The sequence below is a fragment of the Lissotriton helveticus genome, chromosome 7 (assembly GCF_964261635.1).
Source record: "Lissotriton helveticus chromosome 7, aLisHel1.1, whole genome shotgun sequence".
Lineage (NCBI taxonomy): Eukaryota > Metazoa > Chordata > Amphibia > Caudata > Salamandridae > Lissotriton > Lissotriton helveticus.
The window spans coordinates 1351634553-1351651126 of record NC_136068.1 but is presented as its reverse complement, the minus strand read 5'-3'; the positions used below and the strand labels follow the sequence as shown (position 1 = coordinate 1351651126).

Here is a 16574-nt window from a genome sequence, read left to right as displayed (position 1 = left end):
TGTCCCTCCCATTCTGGGCTGGTGCATGTCAAGCCTCCATTCCGGCAATGGGCGGGCGCGTTCCAAGCCTCGTCTTGGCTGGACACGCCCACCAGGAAGAACGCGACGCGCAGCTCGCATGCTCTAATACTCAGTTACCGGCCCCGCTCTCCATCGTCGGGGTCCGGTTCTGAGGCAGATCCTAGGTTTCTAGCGGGCTGTGAGCGTCAAGGGCGTGAGTGTACCTGGATCATATACAACGCCGATCTGCTACAAAACGAAGCTAAGTACCGCCCGAAAATCGGGGACCTAATGGCCAAACCTCTTTTCAATTTCAGGATGTGCCAGGCACGCTCCAACCCCCCTCCTGAGACCCATGGTGCAAGTAGCGCCACATTTTAAAGTGAGATATGTTGTGTGATACTATCTTCGTAGGGGGTCACAGACTTTCTGGTCCATTGATCCCTTCAGAAGGAGCACATAGAGTGTGTTTTTAACCATCTTCCCAAACGATTGAGTTTTTAAGACACCCTTATCACCCCACTTCCCAGAGTTACCGATATCATCCCCATAGGGTTATGTGGATGGTGTTAAACCTAGTGTTACTTTGGGCACACGAATTATGCCACATCATAAGGAGCACGACAACCAAACGCAATGGCATTTAATAATTGTTGTCTGTTTGTGTTTGTGTTTGTATGTGTACTTTCACTCCACAGGTGCAGAAACTCTCCTGAATCTGGAGGTTTTTTTGGGATCGAGCCTTTGCTCTCCCTTTTTATGCACTTTTTTCCACCTTTTTTTCACTTTCACGTCCCTAGGTTAGGGTGGACGATTAGAGAGTCCATACCGCCGGGGTATAGTCCTGATGAATGCCTTGGTAAATTTACGCCTCTTAAATGGCAGAAACATGTTGACTGACTGATTTATTGTATTTCTCTGAATTTTACCATTCCTAAACCTTGGCAACTAAATTCAGACACATAATACTTGTAAATACGTGTCTTAGGGATCATCTATTAAAAATTTTTTTTCTGATACTCTTCCAGACACTTTTAATTTCACTCACCCTCACAACACGCCCTTCTTCACACAACCAGCTCCGCAGTCTTTCTGGCGTTGTAGCACACCGAAGAGGCACTCGGCCTCTTTGGTGGGGCCCGATGATGAAGCATGACACTGACCAGGTCGGTGTGTGAGGGCTTTCCTATTCACCCTAAGTGAGTGTGTGATCCTTTTCTATCTCGCTCCAATTTAGTGGCTATTCTGAGACTGATTTGGCCTCTCTCTTTTTGTTTATCTACAATGTAGCTTCAGCCAAGACTCCTCCTGGCAGACTTGGTGCCACTGGAGTATACTGGGAGCCAACCAGTTTGGTGGTGGCAGATTGTGATACTTTCTCATGGTATCTCTATCAATGCATGAGTAAAGGAACCACAAGAGAATTTGTGACAGCGACAAAAATAGCACATACTACTTTTACATACCTTAAGATCTTACTAATGATCCCAGTAACTAATGATCGGGGGAATGAGTGCAGAGAGGCATCTGCAGGAAGATTATTATCTACTGAAAATTATAAAAGTAAGAAAGAATGACCACATGGCCACCATGCATAGCTCAGTCACCGACTGTACCTTGAGAGAACAGTGGAAGTAGCGATTACCCTAGGGGAGTGGAAACAAATGTCCTTCGGAGTATCTTTCTTGGATAAAGCACAGAAGATGGCGATACAAATGATGACTTATTGAGAAATGCTTAGTTTGGTCACTGTCTTGCACTTTTTAGCTTCGGCAAAGCACACAAAGACTTGATCATATGCTTAAAAACTTTGCTGTAGAAATGGTAAAAGACTTTGTCCCTTTCTATCTCGGCATGGATGGCACTGTCCTAATCCTATGCTTAAAGACTTTTATAGACAAGCAGGCATTTGAGGTGAAACTTATAGTGTCGCTGGTGTTGAGAGTGCTCTATACTGGATCTGCTTTCCACCTAAACTTGAGAACTACCCTGAGTTCTCTGCTTCTTTTTTTGCATCATTTATGCGTCACTCTATGCTTGAAAGGGAATTGTTTTGACTTATACTGGGTGCTCCCTTGTGTCTGGACAAAGCTGTACCTCTCTGAAGAGCTCTAAAGAGAGCGAAACACGTGTCAGGGGTTGGCTTGGATGGTATTTACCAATCCAAAGCTGTAATACTGTGCCTGGAGTGGTAAAAGGCTTTGGCCATTTTACAGCTTGGCAAGGATAGCAATGTGCTAATCCCATGCTTAAAAACGTTGCTGTAGAAATGGTAAAAGACTTTGTCCCTATCTATCTCGGTGTGGATGGCACAGTCCTAATCCTACAGTTAAAGAATTTGATAGAAAAGCAGACATTTGAGGTGAGCAAACTTAGAGTGTCACTGGTGTTGAGAGTGCTCTATACTAGAGTCGCCACTCGCGCAGCCGCCTCCGTAGTCTGTTCACGACGCTTCCGACGGGCCGCCGAGCACCATGCGATATCCACTCCCCGCACTGTAGGCTTCATAGCCTCCCACACCACTCCTACATCAGCACCTTCCACCAGGTTTTCTCGCCAGTAATGGTCAATGGTTTCTCGCAGATGTTTAGTATACGCCGGTTGTAGGAGATGCCACGAGGACATCCTCCATCTGAACGGCTGTCGTCTTGTGGAAAAGTAAATTTTGCCATGTTCTGTGTCCCTACGTGTCCCCCATCCTATGTTGTATGTGCATGATTAATATGCATATGTATTCCCCATGATCGATTAAAGACGCAATTACAGTTGTGTCCATCTCTAGTATGCCAGTTTCCAGTCTTCGTGAAAACAACGAATATTAGGCCTATGTAATCCTACGTTGCCACATTTTACAGTGTGCACGTTATTTCATTATAAAGTCCCCGTTTCTAGGCCTCAAAAGGGCCTGGACTCAGATTCAGCTCCTGTCTCCTGAACCCTCGCTGAGGAGCGATACAGCCCCCACCTGTATCCCTGACCCTTCACTTACTTCCTGCCTCGCAGTACCCGGCTCGGCCTGGCTCTGCCTGCCGGTCTGCCAAGAGTATGTTATGATTCCAGTTATCAGTCCAGCTCTCCTTCCCTACATTCCTAAGCTACTGCATCGCATCAATAGTTTCCGTCATGGTCTAGCCTTTACGTCTCCATGAAAGAGAAATACTGTATTAATGGTCATTTAATATTCCTCAGCACGCACAACATGTAGAATAATGCATGCACCAGTCTTAGTGTCTGTTAGCCTTTACCCTGATAACTTTTGGATTCTATCAACATGTTCTCTAAACATCAGATACTAGATAGTGTTTAGGTACATGTCGCTCTGACACTCCAGACTTCAGTCTCTCCTTCTAGCACAGAAGCCATAGCCCCCAGCTTCTCCCTGGTAACACGTCATTGCCAGTTTGCGCGCACCACTAGGTTAGAGGTCCCGGCTCCTTAGGTAGCCCCCTCCATTTATTTATTTATTTATTTTATTTTTGCAATTTTTAAAGCGCTACAATTACCCGTAGGTGTCTCGGCGCTAAGGCTAAATCTAAAATAAACCAGTGATGAATCGAAGGGACAACAGTAAAGGATCTATGTATCGTGTCGATAAGAAAACAGCCAAGTCTTTAGCTGCTTTCTAAAAACTATTAAAGATGGACTGGTCTTTATGTTAAGGGGAAGGGAGTTCCACAGTTTAGCTGCTGCTATGGTGAAACACCTATCTCCCCAGTTAACTGTCCTTGTTCTAGGAATTTGAAGCATGTGAGCTGTGTTAGAGCGCAACGTTCCATGTTTCCGCCCCATTTATGACATATTCTGTTACGTTCACATCACATGTCTATGTTCACGCCTCTTGTTACACCTACTTTCACCCTTATCTTTCGCGACTGCTACGGACTCCACCCACTGCTACGCCCCCTACATTGACTGTAATGTATTTTGTTTAACTATATATGCTTGTGCACTGTTATTAAAAGTTGCTAGCCATCCCAGATCTTCCCCGTGCAGGTTGTCCTGTTCCTGTCCTTTATGCTGTATTAAACCTGCAAACTCCTACTACCTCGAATCTTGACTCTTATTTATTGAGCTATCTGTTATTGTATATCCAGTCAAAAATAGAGGTATTATTTATTTATTTACCACAGTCTCCGGAGGAGTTCCACACTAACAGAGACGGGGGAGTGGTCAGACAGGCCCCTCGGCAAGATGTCAGCGCCCTTCACCCTACACAAGCATTCCCTAGGCACAAACACACAATCAAGCCTCGAGAACGAGCCGTGGACAGCTGAAACATAAGTATATTCTCGGGCTGTGGGGTGCATATGTCGCCAAGTATCCACCCAGCCCAGCCCCTCACTCATAGCATGTAATTTGGTGGGTGGAGGGGAAGAGGGGGGGATCGCGGTCTCCTCTAGGCGCCTACGGCGATCCACACATATATCCATCACATCATTCCAATCGCCCCCAATCACTGCCAGCGAGCCGGAGACGTCCTCCCACACTGCAAACAGCCTCTCGGCCAGGGCCCACTGGAGAGGGGGGGGGCGTAAACACTGCCAAAGACCACAGATTCCGTGCCCACCATGCCCCTAACAAACAGGTAGCGACCCTGCGGATCAATCCACTGCTTCTCATGGACGTACGCCACCCTACGGTGAATCAGTATGGCCACCCCCCTGGACCCCCTAGTAAATCCCGCATGGAAAACCTGCTGATACCCAAACCTCTGCAGGCCCAGAGTCTTCGTGCCCATCATGTGAGTTTCTTGAAGTAAAAGCACGTCTGCAGCTTCTTTCTTCCCCCATCGTAACACAGCCCCGCGTTTAATTTTATCTAACAAACCCCTGACATTCCACGTAATCACCCGCATAGAGTCTTCGGGGCGTCTAAGCTATCTGTCAATTTTAATAGACGCCCGTTTCTGTTCTCATAACGCTGGCAAATTGTTTTACAATCCGTTTTCCCTTATTATATTTTTCCAGCCTCAGACTCGACTGAATAATGTTTTGCCCTGGCGAAGCCATGTCCCTCCCATTCTGGGCTGGTGCATGTCAAGCCTCCATTCCGGCAATGGGCGGGCGCGTTCCAAGCCTCGTCTTGGCTGGACACGCCCACCAGGAAGAACGCGACGCGCAGCTCGCATGCTCTAATACTCAGTTACCGGCCCCGCTCTCCATCGTCGGGGTCCGGTTCTGAGGCAGATCCTAGGTTTCTAGCGGGCTGTGAGCGTCAAGGGCGTGAGTGTACCTGGATCATATACAACGCCGATCTGCTACAAAACGAAGCTAAGTACCGCCCGAAAATCGGGGACCTAATGGCCAAACCTCTTTTCAATTTCAGGATGTGCCAGGCACGCTCCAACCCCCCTCCTGAGACCCATGGTGCAAGTAGCGCCACATTTTAAAGTGAGATATGTTGTGTGATACTATCTTCGTAGGGGGTCACAGACTTTCTGGTCCATTGATCCCTTCAGAAGGAGCACATAGAGTGTGTTTTTAACCATCTTCCCAAACGATTGAGTTTTTAAGACACCCTTATCACCCCACTTCCCAGAGTTACCGATATCATCCCCATAGGGTTATGTGGATGGTGTTAAACCTAGTGTTACTTTGGGCACACGAATTATGCCACATCATAAGGAGCACGACAACCAAACGCAATGGCATTTAATAATTGTTGTCTGTTTGTGTTTGTGTTTGTATGTGTACTTTCACTCCACAGGTGCAGAAACTCTCCTGAATCTGGAGGTTTTTTTGGGATCGAGCCTTTGCTCTCCCTTTTTATGCACTTTTTTCCACCTTTTTTTCACTTTCACGTCCCTAGGTTAGGGTGGACGATTAGAGAGTCCATACCGCCGGGGTATAGTCCTGATGAATGCCTTGGTAAATTTACGCCTCTTAAATGGCAGAAACATGTTGACTGACTGATTTATTGTATTTCTCTGAATTTTACCATTCCTAAACCTTGGCAACTAAATTCAGACACATAATACTTGTAAATACGTGTCTTAGGGATCATCTATTAAAATTTTTTTTTCTGATACTCTTCCAGACACTTTTAATTTCACTCACCCTCACAACACGCCCTTCTTCACACAACCAGCTCCGCAGTCTTTCTGGCGTTGTAGCACACCGAAGAGGCACTCGGCCTCTTTGGTGGGGCCCGATGATGAAGCATGACACTGACCAGGTCGGTGTGTGAGGGCTTTCCTATTCACCCTAAGTGAGTGTGTGATCCTTTTCTATCTCGCTCCAATTTAGTGGCTATTCTGAGACTGATTTGGCCTCTCTCTTTTTGTTTATCTACAATGTAGCTTCAGCCAAGACTCCTCCTGGCAGACTTGGTGCCACTGGAGTATACTGGGAGCCAACCAGTTTGGTGGTGGCAGATTGTGATACTTTCTCATGGTATCTCTATCAATGCATGAGTAAAGGAACCACAAGAGAATTTGTGACAGCGACAAAAATAGCACATACTACTTTTACATACCTTAAGATCTTACTAATGATCCCAGTAACTAATGATCGGGGGAATGAGTGCAGAGAGGCATCTGCAGGAAGATTATTATCTACTGAAAATTATAAAAGTAAGAAAGAATGACCACATGGCCACCATGCATAGCTCAGTCACCGACTGTACCTTGAGAGAACAGTGGAAGTAGCGATTACCCTAGGGGAGTGGAAACAAATGTCCTTCGGAGTATCTTTCTTGGATAAAGCACAGAAGATGGCGATACAAATGATGACTTATTGAGAAATGCTTAGTTTGGTCACTGTCTTGCACTTTTTAGCTTCGGCAAAGCACACAAAGACTTGATCATATGCTTAAAAACTTTGCTGTAGAAATGGTAAAAGACTTTGTCCCTTTCTATCTCGGCATGGATGGCACTGTCCTAATCCTATGCTTAAAGACTTTTATAGACAAGCAGGCATTTGAGGTGAAACTTATAGTGTCGCTGGTGTTGAGAGTGCTCTATACTGGATCTGCTTTCCACCTAAACTTGAGAACTACCCTGAGTTCTCTGCTTCTTTTTTTGCATCATTTATGCGTCACTCTATGCTTGAAAGGGAATTGTTTTGACTTATACTGGGTGCTCCCTTGTGTCTGGACAAAGCTGTACCTCTCTGAAGAGCTCTAAAGAGAGCGAAACACGTGTCAGGGGTTGGCTTGGATGGTATTTACCAATCCAAAGCTGTAATACTGTGCCTGGAGTGGTAAAAGGCTTTGGCCATTTTACAGCTTGGCAAGGATAGCAATGTGCTAATCCCATGCTTAAAAACGTTGCTGTAGAAATGGTAAAAGACTTTGTCCCTATCTATCTCGGTGTGGATGGCACAGTCCTAATCCTACAGTTAAAGAATTTGATAGAAAAGCAGACATTTGAGGTGAGCAAACTTAGAGTGTCACTGGTGTTGAGAGTGCTCTATACTGGAGCTGCTTTCCACCTAAACTTGAGAACTACCCAGAGTTCTCTGCTCCTTTTTTTGCACAAAGACATGATCATCCACTATGTCCCATTAAAAACAATCGATGTAGTAGGACGCAGCATGTTTATGGTTTAGCCTATGCAGCCACCCTCCTCTTTGGTGGTATGAGGCGAAAGAAAGAAAGAAGGTTGGAGGGGTAATGGACTGGATCACATGAAAGGCAGATTATAACTTGTGTAGAAAAGATAGGCAAGTATGAAAAACCAACTTATCCGGTTCAAAAACATGAAAGGTGGGCAAACCAAGAGGGTTCTGACTGAACAGGCTGTAGTTATTGCCACCAATTGTAATGTCTGATTTGTGCAATGTCACTTTTTTTGGGTCCTTGGTTCATAGCAACCAACCGATCTACAAATATATGCATAGAGCATTGGCAGTGAACTCTGGACCTCATGACAAGCCCAGCTTACACCACCTTGCTAGTTATCTAAACGTTGACTGGTAATGCATTTCATTAACATAAACAAATATAATATAAATATAAATCATAAACTCGGTATAAGTTGAACATGTATCACTTATATGCCACAATCGACTATAAAAACAATGTTCAGACAACAAGTTATTTTCAATTTAGGTCAAGCATTTAAGGTGCTATCAATGGAAGCAGCAGGTGAGGGGCACATGTCCTGTGCCTCTGCCGCTGGGGTGGGCCAGGCTAGTTACTGCATGAGGTAGACGGTCCAAGTACCCAAGGCCAATGATGGTGTCATAATAGAATCAATGAAAACAAGAATAAGATTTTGAGCCTCATTCAGACTTTGGCAGGCTGTCCACCCTCCGTCTTGGTGGCTGATGTAATTACCGCTGCCACCTTGGCAAGGGTACTTCTGACGAAATTTAGAGATTTTTGCTAGCCCTGGTGACATAACCTGCAGTCATAGTCACACAGATGCTCCCCTGTCAACACTGGTCGGTACTTGTGCAATTCGCTTCTGCCTCTTTGGTTACTGATGAATAGATGGGAGTTAGGGGGATCCCCCTCCTATCATCTGCATCTGTATCCCTACCCCTGACTCTACATCACAGCCTTGCAGCGCTAGGGTACTCAAACTGAAAGACACTGCAGGGAGGCATGAAGCTGCAGACAAGGCTAACAACGAAGACAATGCAACTGCTTCCGCTTTTTGCTTTACTCAGGTCCCATCCAGCCCTTTCACTAGCTGAGCCTCTTGCCAGACTCTGACATTGAGAGAACAGCTATAACCTCTTCTCCAGTCAGTGGATGCACAATCCAGCACAGAGGCAGGATAAAACATTATGGTACTGCCGCGCATCAGAGGAAATGCATAAAGATGTGAAAGTGCGCACCATGCACGTTTCGCACATGCACATGCATAATGGGCCCCTTAGAACCCAGACCACTGCGGCATTAGTGCATGCTGTCATCTTTGTGGTTTCATATTTGAATAAGTAAGGTTTTGGTATGGCTTAGGGTAAACCTAATACCCACATAGAATACAATTTCAAGAGATGCATGCTATCCTAGTCATTTATAGAGAACATGGCTGCCCAAACGGGCTTCCTATAGCACGCATAGTAGGAATTCAATCAGAAGAGGTGTGTTTTGAGAAGCTTTTTGACTTTGGTTTCTTTATTGGTCAATCTCAATTAAAGAGGAAGGGAGATCCAAAGCTTGCCCCCTAGACAGGCAAAAGAGTGTTCCCCACTTCTTGCTCTTGATTTTAGGTAGCAAGAAAAGTGTCAGGTCTGGTCTGCAGAGTGCAGTGATCTTTTGGGGGTGTAAAGAGTTAGCAACTTCTGGATTAGAGGGGGGGCTTTGGTACATAATTGTATGGGCCAGACAGAGGGAATTGAATTGAATTCTCTTGTATACAGGTAGCCAATGCAAGGTTGCTAGGGAAGAAAAGATTGAATGATGCTTTGGATAGTAGAGAGAGTTGCAGCGTTCTGTACTATCTGTAAACGCTTGACCATGTATCGAGGGCTCCCTAAATAGCCTGAATTGCCAAAGGCAAGTTGGGACAAGATAAGATATTGGACAATGGCTCTTCGAGTTGCAGGGTGTAGCCAACTGAAGATTTTCCTTAGGGCCCGGGGAAGGCCAAAACAAGAGGCAGCGAGTTTTCTTACTTGAACCTCCATGGTGAGATGACTGTCTATCCAGAAATCCAGTTTTTTTATTTCAGTTTGGGGAGGGGGAAGTTTGCCTAAAATGTTGGTCCTCTGAAGTTCCCACCAGAGAGCAGGGGAATTACAGACTCCTAGTACCTCTGTTTTATCTCCATTAAGTTTCAAATTACGGCTGGACATCCAGTCATTCAAGCCTCTTAGGGAGGCATTAAGGTTGGTGGAAAGTACTCCTGTATCTGATGTTAGGGAGATGATGATTTGTGTATCAGCAGCATATGATACTGTGGAGAAGCCATGCCCCATTATAATATCTGCCAAGGGTTGCACAGAGACGTTAAAAAGGGTAGGGCTTAACGAAGATCCCAGAGCACACTGTATACCAGGGAAAAGGTGTCAGAGCAAAAGGAATCCTCACTCACTTGGAAACCTCTGTTACTTAAAATTGAGGTAAACCATTTAAGGGCTGTGCTATTGATTCCTTCTTCCTCCAGTCTTTTTATGAGAGTTGGATGGTTCGAATGCGGGGCTTAGGTCTAAAAAGATGACCATTGTCGTACCATTGGAATCTAAGATTCGTTTGTGCTCTTCAGTCACGGCTAACAACGCTGTTTCCAGGCTATTTCCAGCTCTGAAAACTGTTTGCGTGGAATATTATTCACAAATTCTTCTGCAACTTTACTAACACAAGGAAGAAGAGAGATTGGCCTGTAACTTTCGGGTAATGAGGGATCCAAGGTTGATTTTTTCAGACGAGGCTTCAGAATGGCCCGTTTCCACGTTGGGGGCATTTCACCTGTTTCAAGAGAGTGATGAAGTATTTTGGCCATGATGGGGCAGATCAAATTCATGCCTTTAAGAAGGATATTAGGAGGTGCGGCGTCTAGAGTAGATCCTGATCTAATTGTAGTAAGAAGACTCATGATGTCTTCTGTTTTGATTTCGGCAAAGGATCAAAGATTCTCCTTCCTATTCTGGGGTGTCAGACTTAAGTTGATGATTAGGGTCCGACCTTAGGCATGGACGCACAGATGTTATTGACTTTTTCTTGAAAGTAGCTTGCAAGCATGTTACATCTGGCTTCAGGGGCTATTTGTCCTGTTCATAAAAGTCTTAACCACGTTAAAGAGCTATTTGGTAGAGTTGGCTGCATTTTCAACCTTTGCACTGAAAAGTAGACTCTGGCCTTCCTTATGGCATAGTGACATTTTTGACCATGCCCTTATATATAATCTTTTACTAATGGAGTCATATTGTTTCCTCCAGCTTCTTTCTTTCCATTTACATTGTTTTTTAAGGATTTAAAGTTCTTCTGAGAACTATGGGGCAGGTACTTGGGTACAGCAGCTTTCTGTACTCTCTTGGGAAGTAACTGTTTTAGTGAATTTTCAATCACATTTTCAAATGTGAAGTACATTTCAGCTATCTCTCCTTCTACAGTTGGGACCGAGCTAAATAGGGTGAATTCTCAGTTTTCAGCATCCAGCTTTGCCCAACTATGACATGGCCTGCGGAGTGTATGAAGGTTTAATTCCTTCTTTTTGGAGATGGAAACGAATCAGATAGTGGTCCAACCAACAGAAGAGAAAGAAGGGAAAGTTCTTGTCGTAGCTCAGGTATTTTTGAAAGAATGGGATCAAGTAGATGTTCTTTTTTATGTGTAGGTAACATCACTCTTTAGGTGACCCTCGATATCCTGAATTAGGTTGTGTACAGTGGTACACTTCGTATTTACGAAGCGTAGTTTTAAACCTCACAGTACCAAAACGTTTGCCTTTTGCCTGCATTGCTCTGTAACTATATCGGAAAGTACCTGTAGGAATTGGGAAGGTCTTCCTAGTGGGCAATAAATTAATATCCGGGACAAAGTGAATGTATGGGAGAGCTCGATAGTAAACACAACTTTCACATCCAGGGATGGGAATGGAGGAAAATCTAAAAATTATTGCCCCCCCCCTCCACCCCCTACTTTATTTTGCCAGTCAACATGTACTATTGTATAATCCTGTTGGAAGGTGATCACAAAGTCTGGTGCAAAATCTTCTTTCAACTAGGTTTCCATCACAAATAACAGTTCTGGCTTGAATTCCTCAAGGAGATTAAAGAGTTCTATTTTATGTCTGGGGAGTGACCTACAATTAATTAAATAAAAGCTCTCTCTTGGATTGGTTTCCTCTACTTGTGCCTCTTCAACCATTGCGTTGTTTTTGTTTGCGCTACCTAAATATTTGTTGCAGACTTTACAAGTCAGATTACCTGTAGATACAAACATCACTGGGGTTTATACTGTGTGTGAAGCTCTAACCTAATGGCTGTTGTAGCCGTTCTAGGTCTTAACACGAAGAGGGTGAACGGGCAGGGGTTCTGACTCCTTGCCCTGTCCAGCCATGGACGGGCTTGTTTTTGGCCCGTCATTGCCGAGTCTGCTGCGCGGGCTTGTTAAATCTTGAGCCAGGAAGAACAACTAAAACGCTAACTCTATCAGCGTCATTGTAAAGCGCTCTGATACACCCACGCTTTATCAAACTTTATAAATAAATAAAACAATTACGCCCTCAGCCTGGCGCTCAACGCGGCCAGGGCTTGGTGCAGGTGTGCGGTAAGTTAAAACACCAGTTTAAATCAGAGCTTTAGTCACATATACATTACATCATTCCGTTTTAAAATGTTCCCTTTAAAATTCCCCCATTAGCAGCTGAGTTAATCACCATTTAAAACTGTAGAATGGACAAGATGCATTGAAAGTTCAATACCATTAAATATGTTTCTGACCAACGGCAAACGCCTTAATGTTCTTTGAGAGACGAATGTCAGCTGAAGAAACCTCGAAATTTCCAAATACTCCAGCCCAGTCGCCTTTACTCAATGTTCCTCATGGTAAGAACAGCAATTGGAAGTTCCGAAGCATAATTGAAATCACTTCAGTGGAGTGGTGCGGCTCACTGGTTAGAAGTAACTAGTAAACAAAACAGAGTGCACGTGCTGCTATCTAGTTATTTGGCCCGATTTTTTGGCAAAAACATCTGACATTAAACCAATGTTTTGTGTGCAAAAAGTCACATTTTATTTTAGTTTTTTTTGTGTCAATTATTCAATTTTGACTTTTTTTTGGAAAATTAATTATACCAAATTTATCATTTACGACCTTCTGTACAACACAGACTTATTTACAACAATATAAGACAACTTATTTTCATTCAAACATCAAACATACCACTTCCATATAATACAAACAACGATTTTTTGAAAAACAGACAAACAATAAGAAAATATACCAATTGTTTTCGGTTGGAACAACAAATTATCACAACAGAGCCATACACATTTTCTGAGAGTTATAAAAAGAAAACGATTAGTTCTATTTTTGTGTGACTTCGAAGTTTTCTGGCTTTTTCAGTCAAGACTGGTTAGAGGCGGCAGACCCGGAAGCAGAGAACAGCCCAGGACCAGGGTTCAATTCCCGACGCGGCAGGGTCGTGGACCAGGGTCAGCGGACTCGATAATTCTCGCCTCGGTGCCTACTGTAACCAGGGATCACACTCGGCAACTCTGGGCATTAGCTTGCCTCATCTCTACAACGGCCCCCCACATTCGCCGGGGATGCCTGGTTTCACCTTGGAGATACCCAGTAGGGACCATCTCACAGGGATAGCCAGGACGGTTCCCCAGCGGTCTACAGCGCCACGACGCCTCAGGGCAGCAGTGCGCTTTACAAGACACATACATTACATTACATTACATCATTCAAAAAATCCTTCAACGAAGATGATTTACCTCATGAGGTTTTCAATGTCCAGAGAGGCTATTCCCAATGATTGCTCCACAAGTTCTATGACTTTTTCTGTGTAGCCACCTACCAAAGCAATGCAAAGATGTAACTACATGATACATCACATTTTCAGATTTTACCCAAAACCTACTAACTGCCGATAAACATGTGTACACAGTACAAGAATATGATTGCATACTTGAGCTAAATTGTGTATACACAATTCCTGTATAACTTAAGATGTGTAGTGGTGCCCCAGGTACGTTGTATTTTTTGATTCTGGGAGTCATGCCAAATAACTTAACAGGCACGGTAATGCACATCTTATGTTTTTGCAAACTCCTCTCATGCCTCTCAAGAATAAAAGAGACCATGCAAACAGATTGCAAGGCTGCAAAATTCTTATCAGGACTTCATTAAAGAATTTTGGAGATTTGTTTTCTTTTTTGTTCACAATACCAAACAAATTTAAACAAATACTAGCAAATCCAACAGGTTTGACCTTTCTACATCATGATGTCAGCATTGCCAATGCTGGTTTGTGAAGCGAGAGCAGAAAAAAGCATGTGAATAAAGGGTTGCTTTTGTTTCTATAGCATCCATTGACTGATGGTTTTGTCATCATTTGCGCCATAAACATGGCTGCCATTTTGGTACGATAAAACACTAATACAGTAAATAAAATACTGTTCCCAAGCTGCCACAATGTTTATAATCAGTTGGCGAGCAGCATTACAGCACTGGGGAGCAAGTACACACAACATCAGTTGAAGTTTAATATTACAACCAGGTGGACTTGATTTCTGAGATCATCTTCTAGATATCACTACCAAAATGGACTACGATAAAGAAAAGTTTAAGGCCAGACCCGGCTAGATGCAGAAATTAAGGAAGACGTCCATGATTATATAAATATATATATGTTTATGAAAAGCTTCAGACAGCGCGAGCATGTTGCATTTAAGCTGCAATGGGAAATACATGCGCTATAGTATGTCTTCCATGTTTAGCAATTAGGTCAGTGGGATGGGCTATTTAACGAATGTGTTATGTATTGCCAACTAGATTGACAAAGGCCTCTTGAAGGCTGAAACGCGTCTCTCCTTGTGCTCGGGATTGAGGGCAGCCTGCCCTGAAAAATAAATACCGAATCCAATGCCACTTCGTGTCCGTGCCTGCTTTCTATGGAGTCTCTGTGGGAGTTGGGTGTTTTGGTTCATTGTGATACAGCGTGAATGGTCGTCACGCTTTCACGGAACACCAGTCGTTTTGTGGCTCTCCTATCAGACCGTGTTTGTGGAGAAGTACTGGAGTGCTATCAGGGGAGCCCCCAGCTGTGTGACCTGGATAAGGAACGAGGATGACTGCCGTGGGGACGTGGGTCTCAGAGCGGGGCGGTTTTAGTGACTGCCAGCATGGATCTGCACCTCGCTGACAAGAAATGCCTTGCCTGGAGTACTGGCGCATACTGGTGACTGGGCACCGCAGACACTACAACGCCAATGTGGTGAGGTGGTGATGGCGTTATTGATTTTGCAGATGGGTCCCTCTCAATCCAGAGGTTGTGCCATTTAAACATTTTTATGCTTGCCGTTTTTGTCCTTTGGATATTTCTTGTCCTTGCCCAGATGTAAAACGCCACATTGACACTGGCCTTATAACAATATCAGGAATTCTAAATTGCCTGCATTTAATAGACTAAGTTGCTGCATTGTGGGATTTGCAGTCCTTAAGGGGTTTCAAGCTTCAGTCCGTATTAACTCTGGAGCAATATTTTCTTAACGATGTAAAGATGGTATTTCATGTACGAAGAACGCTCACTGGGCCCAGGGCTCCACGCAGCAGCTTCTGGCAATAATAGGGCAGAGTTCACTTCTCCTTCCTGGACTGGGTCAGAGGTCGTGCTGTGGCGGAACTGACAAGAGCTCATATGAGCTATCGGGACGATGGACAGTCATTATGGACTACTATTCAGTATGTGTGGCAGCAGTTTTAAAATTAGTTTGTGATAATTTTTATAATATATTGGCTACACAGGATGTTAGTTTGGCTGAACAGTTTGAAGTGCCCGTTTGTATCCCACTGAGCAGTGTTTTAAATTGTCATACATGCTTCATCACATATTTTGTCTGCTTTACTGGTAACTTAGCAACTTTGGGTAATGCATTGTGCACACTATATATAATTATGTTGCATCTTACCTACATTTATGTTTATGAAAAGCTTCAGACAGCGCGAGCATGTTGCATTTAAGCTGCAATGGGAAATACATGCGCTATAGTATGTCTTCCATGTTTAGCAATTAGGGTCAGTGGGATGGGCTATTTAACGAATGTGTTATGTATTGCCAACTAGATTGACAAAGGCCTCTTGAAGGCTGAAACGCGTCTCTCCTTGTGCTCGGGATTGAGGGCAGCCTGCACTGAAAAATAAATACCGAATCCAATGCCACTTCGTGTCCGTGCCTGCTTTCTATGGAGTCTCTGTGGGAGTTGGGTGTTTTGGTTTATATATATATATATATATATATATATATATATATATATATATATATATATATATATATATATATATCTCGCCAGTAGGTATATATAGTTAGGATTTTTTCTCTATGGGATTTTTGAAAATTCTATGTCTAATAACTTTGGCGTTTGTGGACGGAATTGGCTGAAATTTTCAGGAAAATGGAACATTTTGTTTCTGAGCAGCCACTGAAAATTTGGGGGGGGTTTGTCAAGGGGGGGCTGAGAAAAAAGGGGGGTCCCAAAACGTGTTTTTCCCATGTTAATTTCCATAGGGCGGTTGGCCTCACTTTTAGCCCGAACGGCTGAATGGATTTGCACGAAACTTGGCAAAATTGTAGGGACTGAAAGCCCGATGTGCCTTTGCTAGGTCTCAAGATATGTGCTCCAGTGGATTTTGAGAAATTAACGTTCAAAAAAAGATATATATCTGTAAGCGCGCTCCGGGCAGCGCCCCGGTTCGCGTACCTGACGCGTAACGGAACTTCGCGAAGCGAAGCTGATTGGCTCTCCGGTGTCTGTCAACATTCTAAACAGTCCGGAGCGGCCGCCATCTTGTCTCTCGGTAGGATCGAGAGACAAGATGTGGTGAAAAACGAAGGGGGGAATGAAGGAAAGGGGGCAAGGTAGACCCCTCCTGACCCCCTAGGATTGATGAGGGGGATATTAAAGTGCCCCGCGGGGGAAAAAATAAAAAAATAAACATTTTCGCAGTAGAGG

General features: G+C 44.0%; 1 protein-coding gene across 5 annotated transcripts in view; it reads right to left on the bottom strand.

Annotated features, from left to right (window-relative positions):
• The window catches only part of HEXD (hexosaminidase D), a 389672-nt gene that overhangs the window by 67484 nt on the left and 305614 nt on the right, over positions 1-16574 (bottom strand). For all 5 annotated transcript variants that reach the window (XM_078654647.1, XM_078654646.1, XM_078654648.1 and 2 more), the window contains exon 10: positions 13338-13416. In XM_078654647.1, the coding sequence (XP_078510773.1) occupies positions 13338-13416 (79 nt within the window). The remainder of the gene's footprint in view (positions 1-13337; positions 13417-16574) is intronic.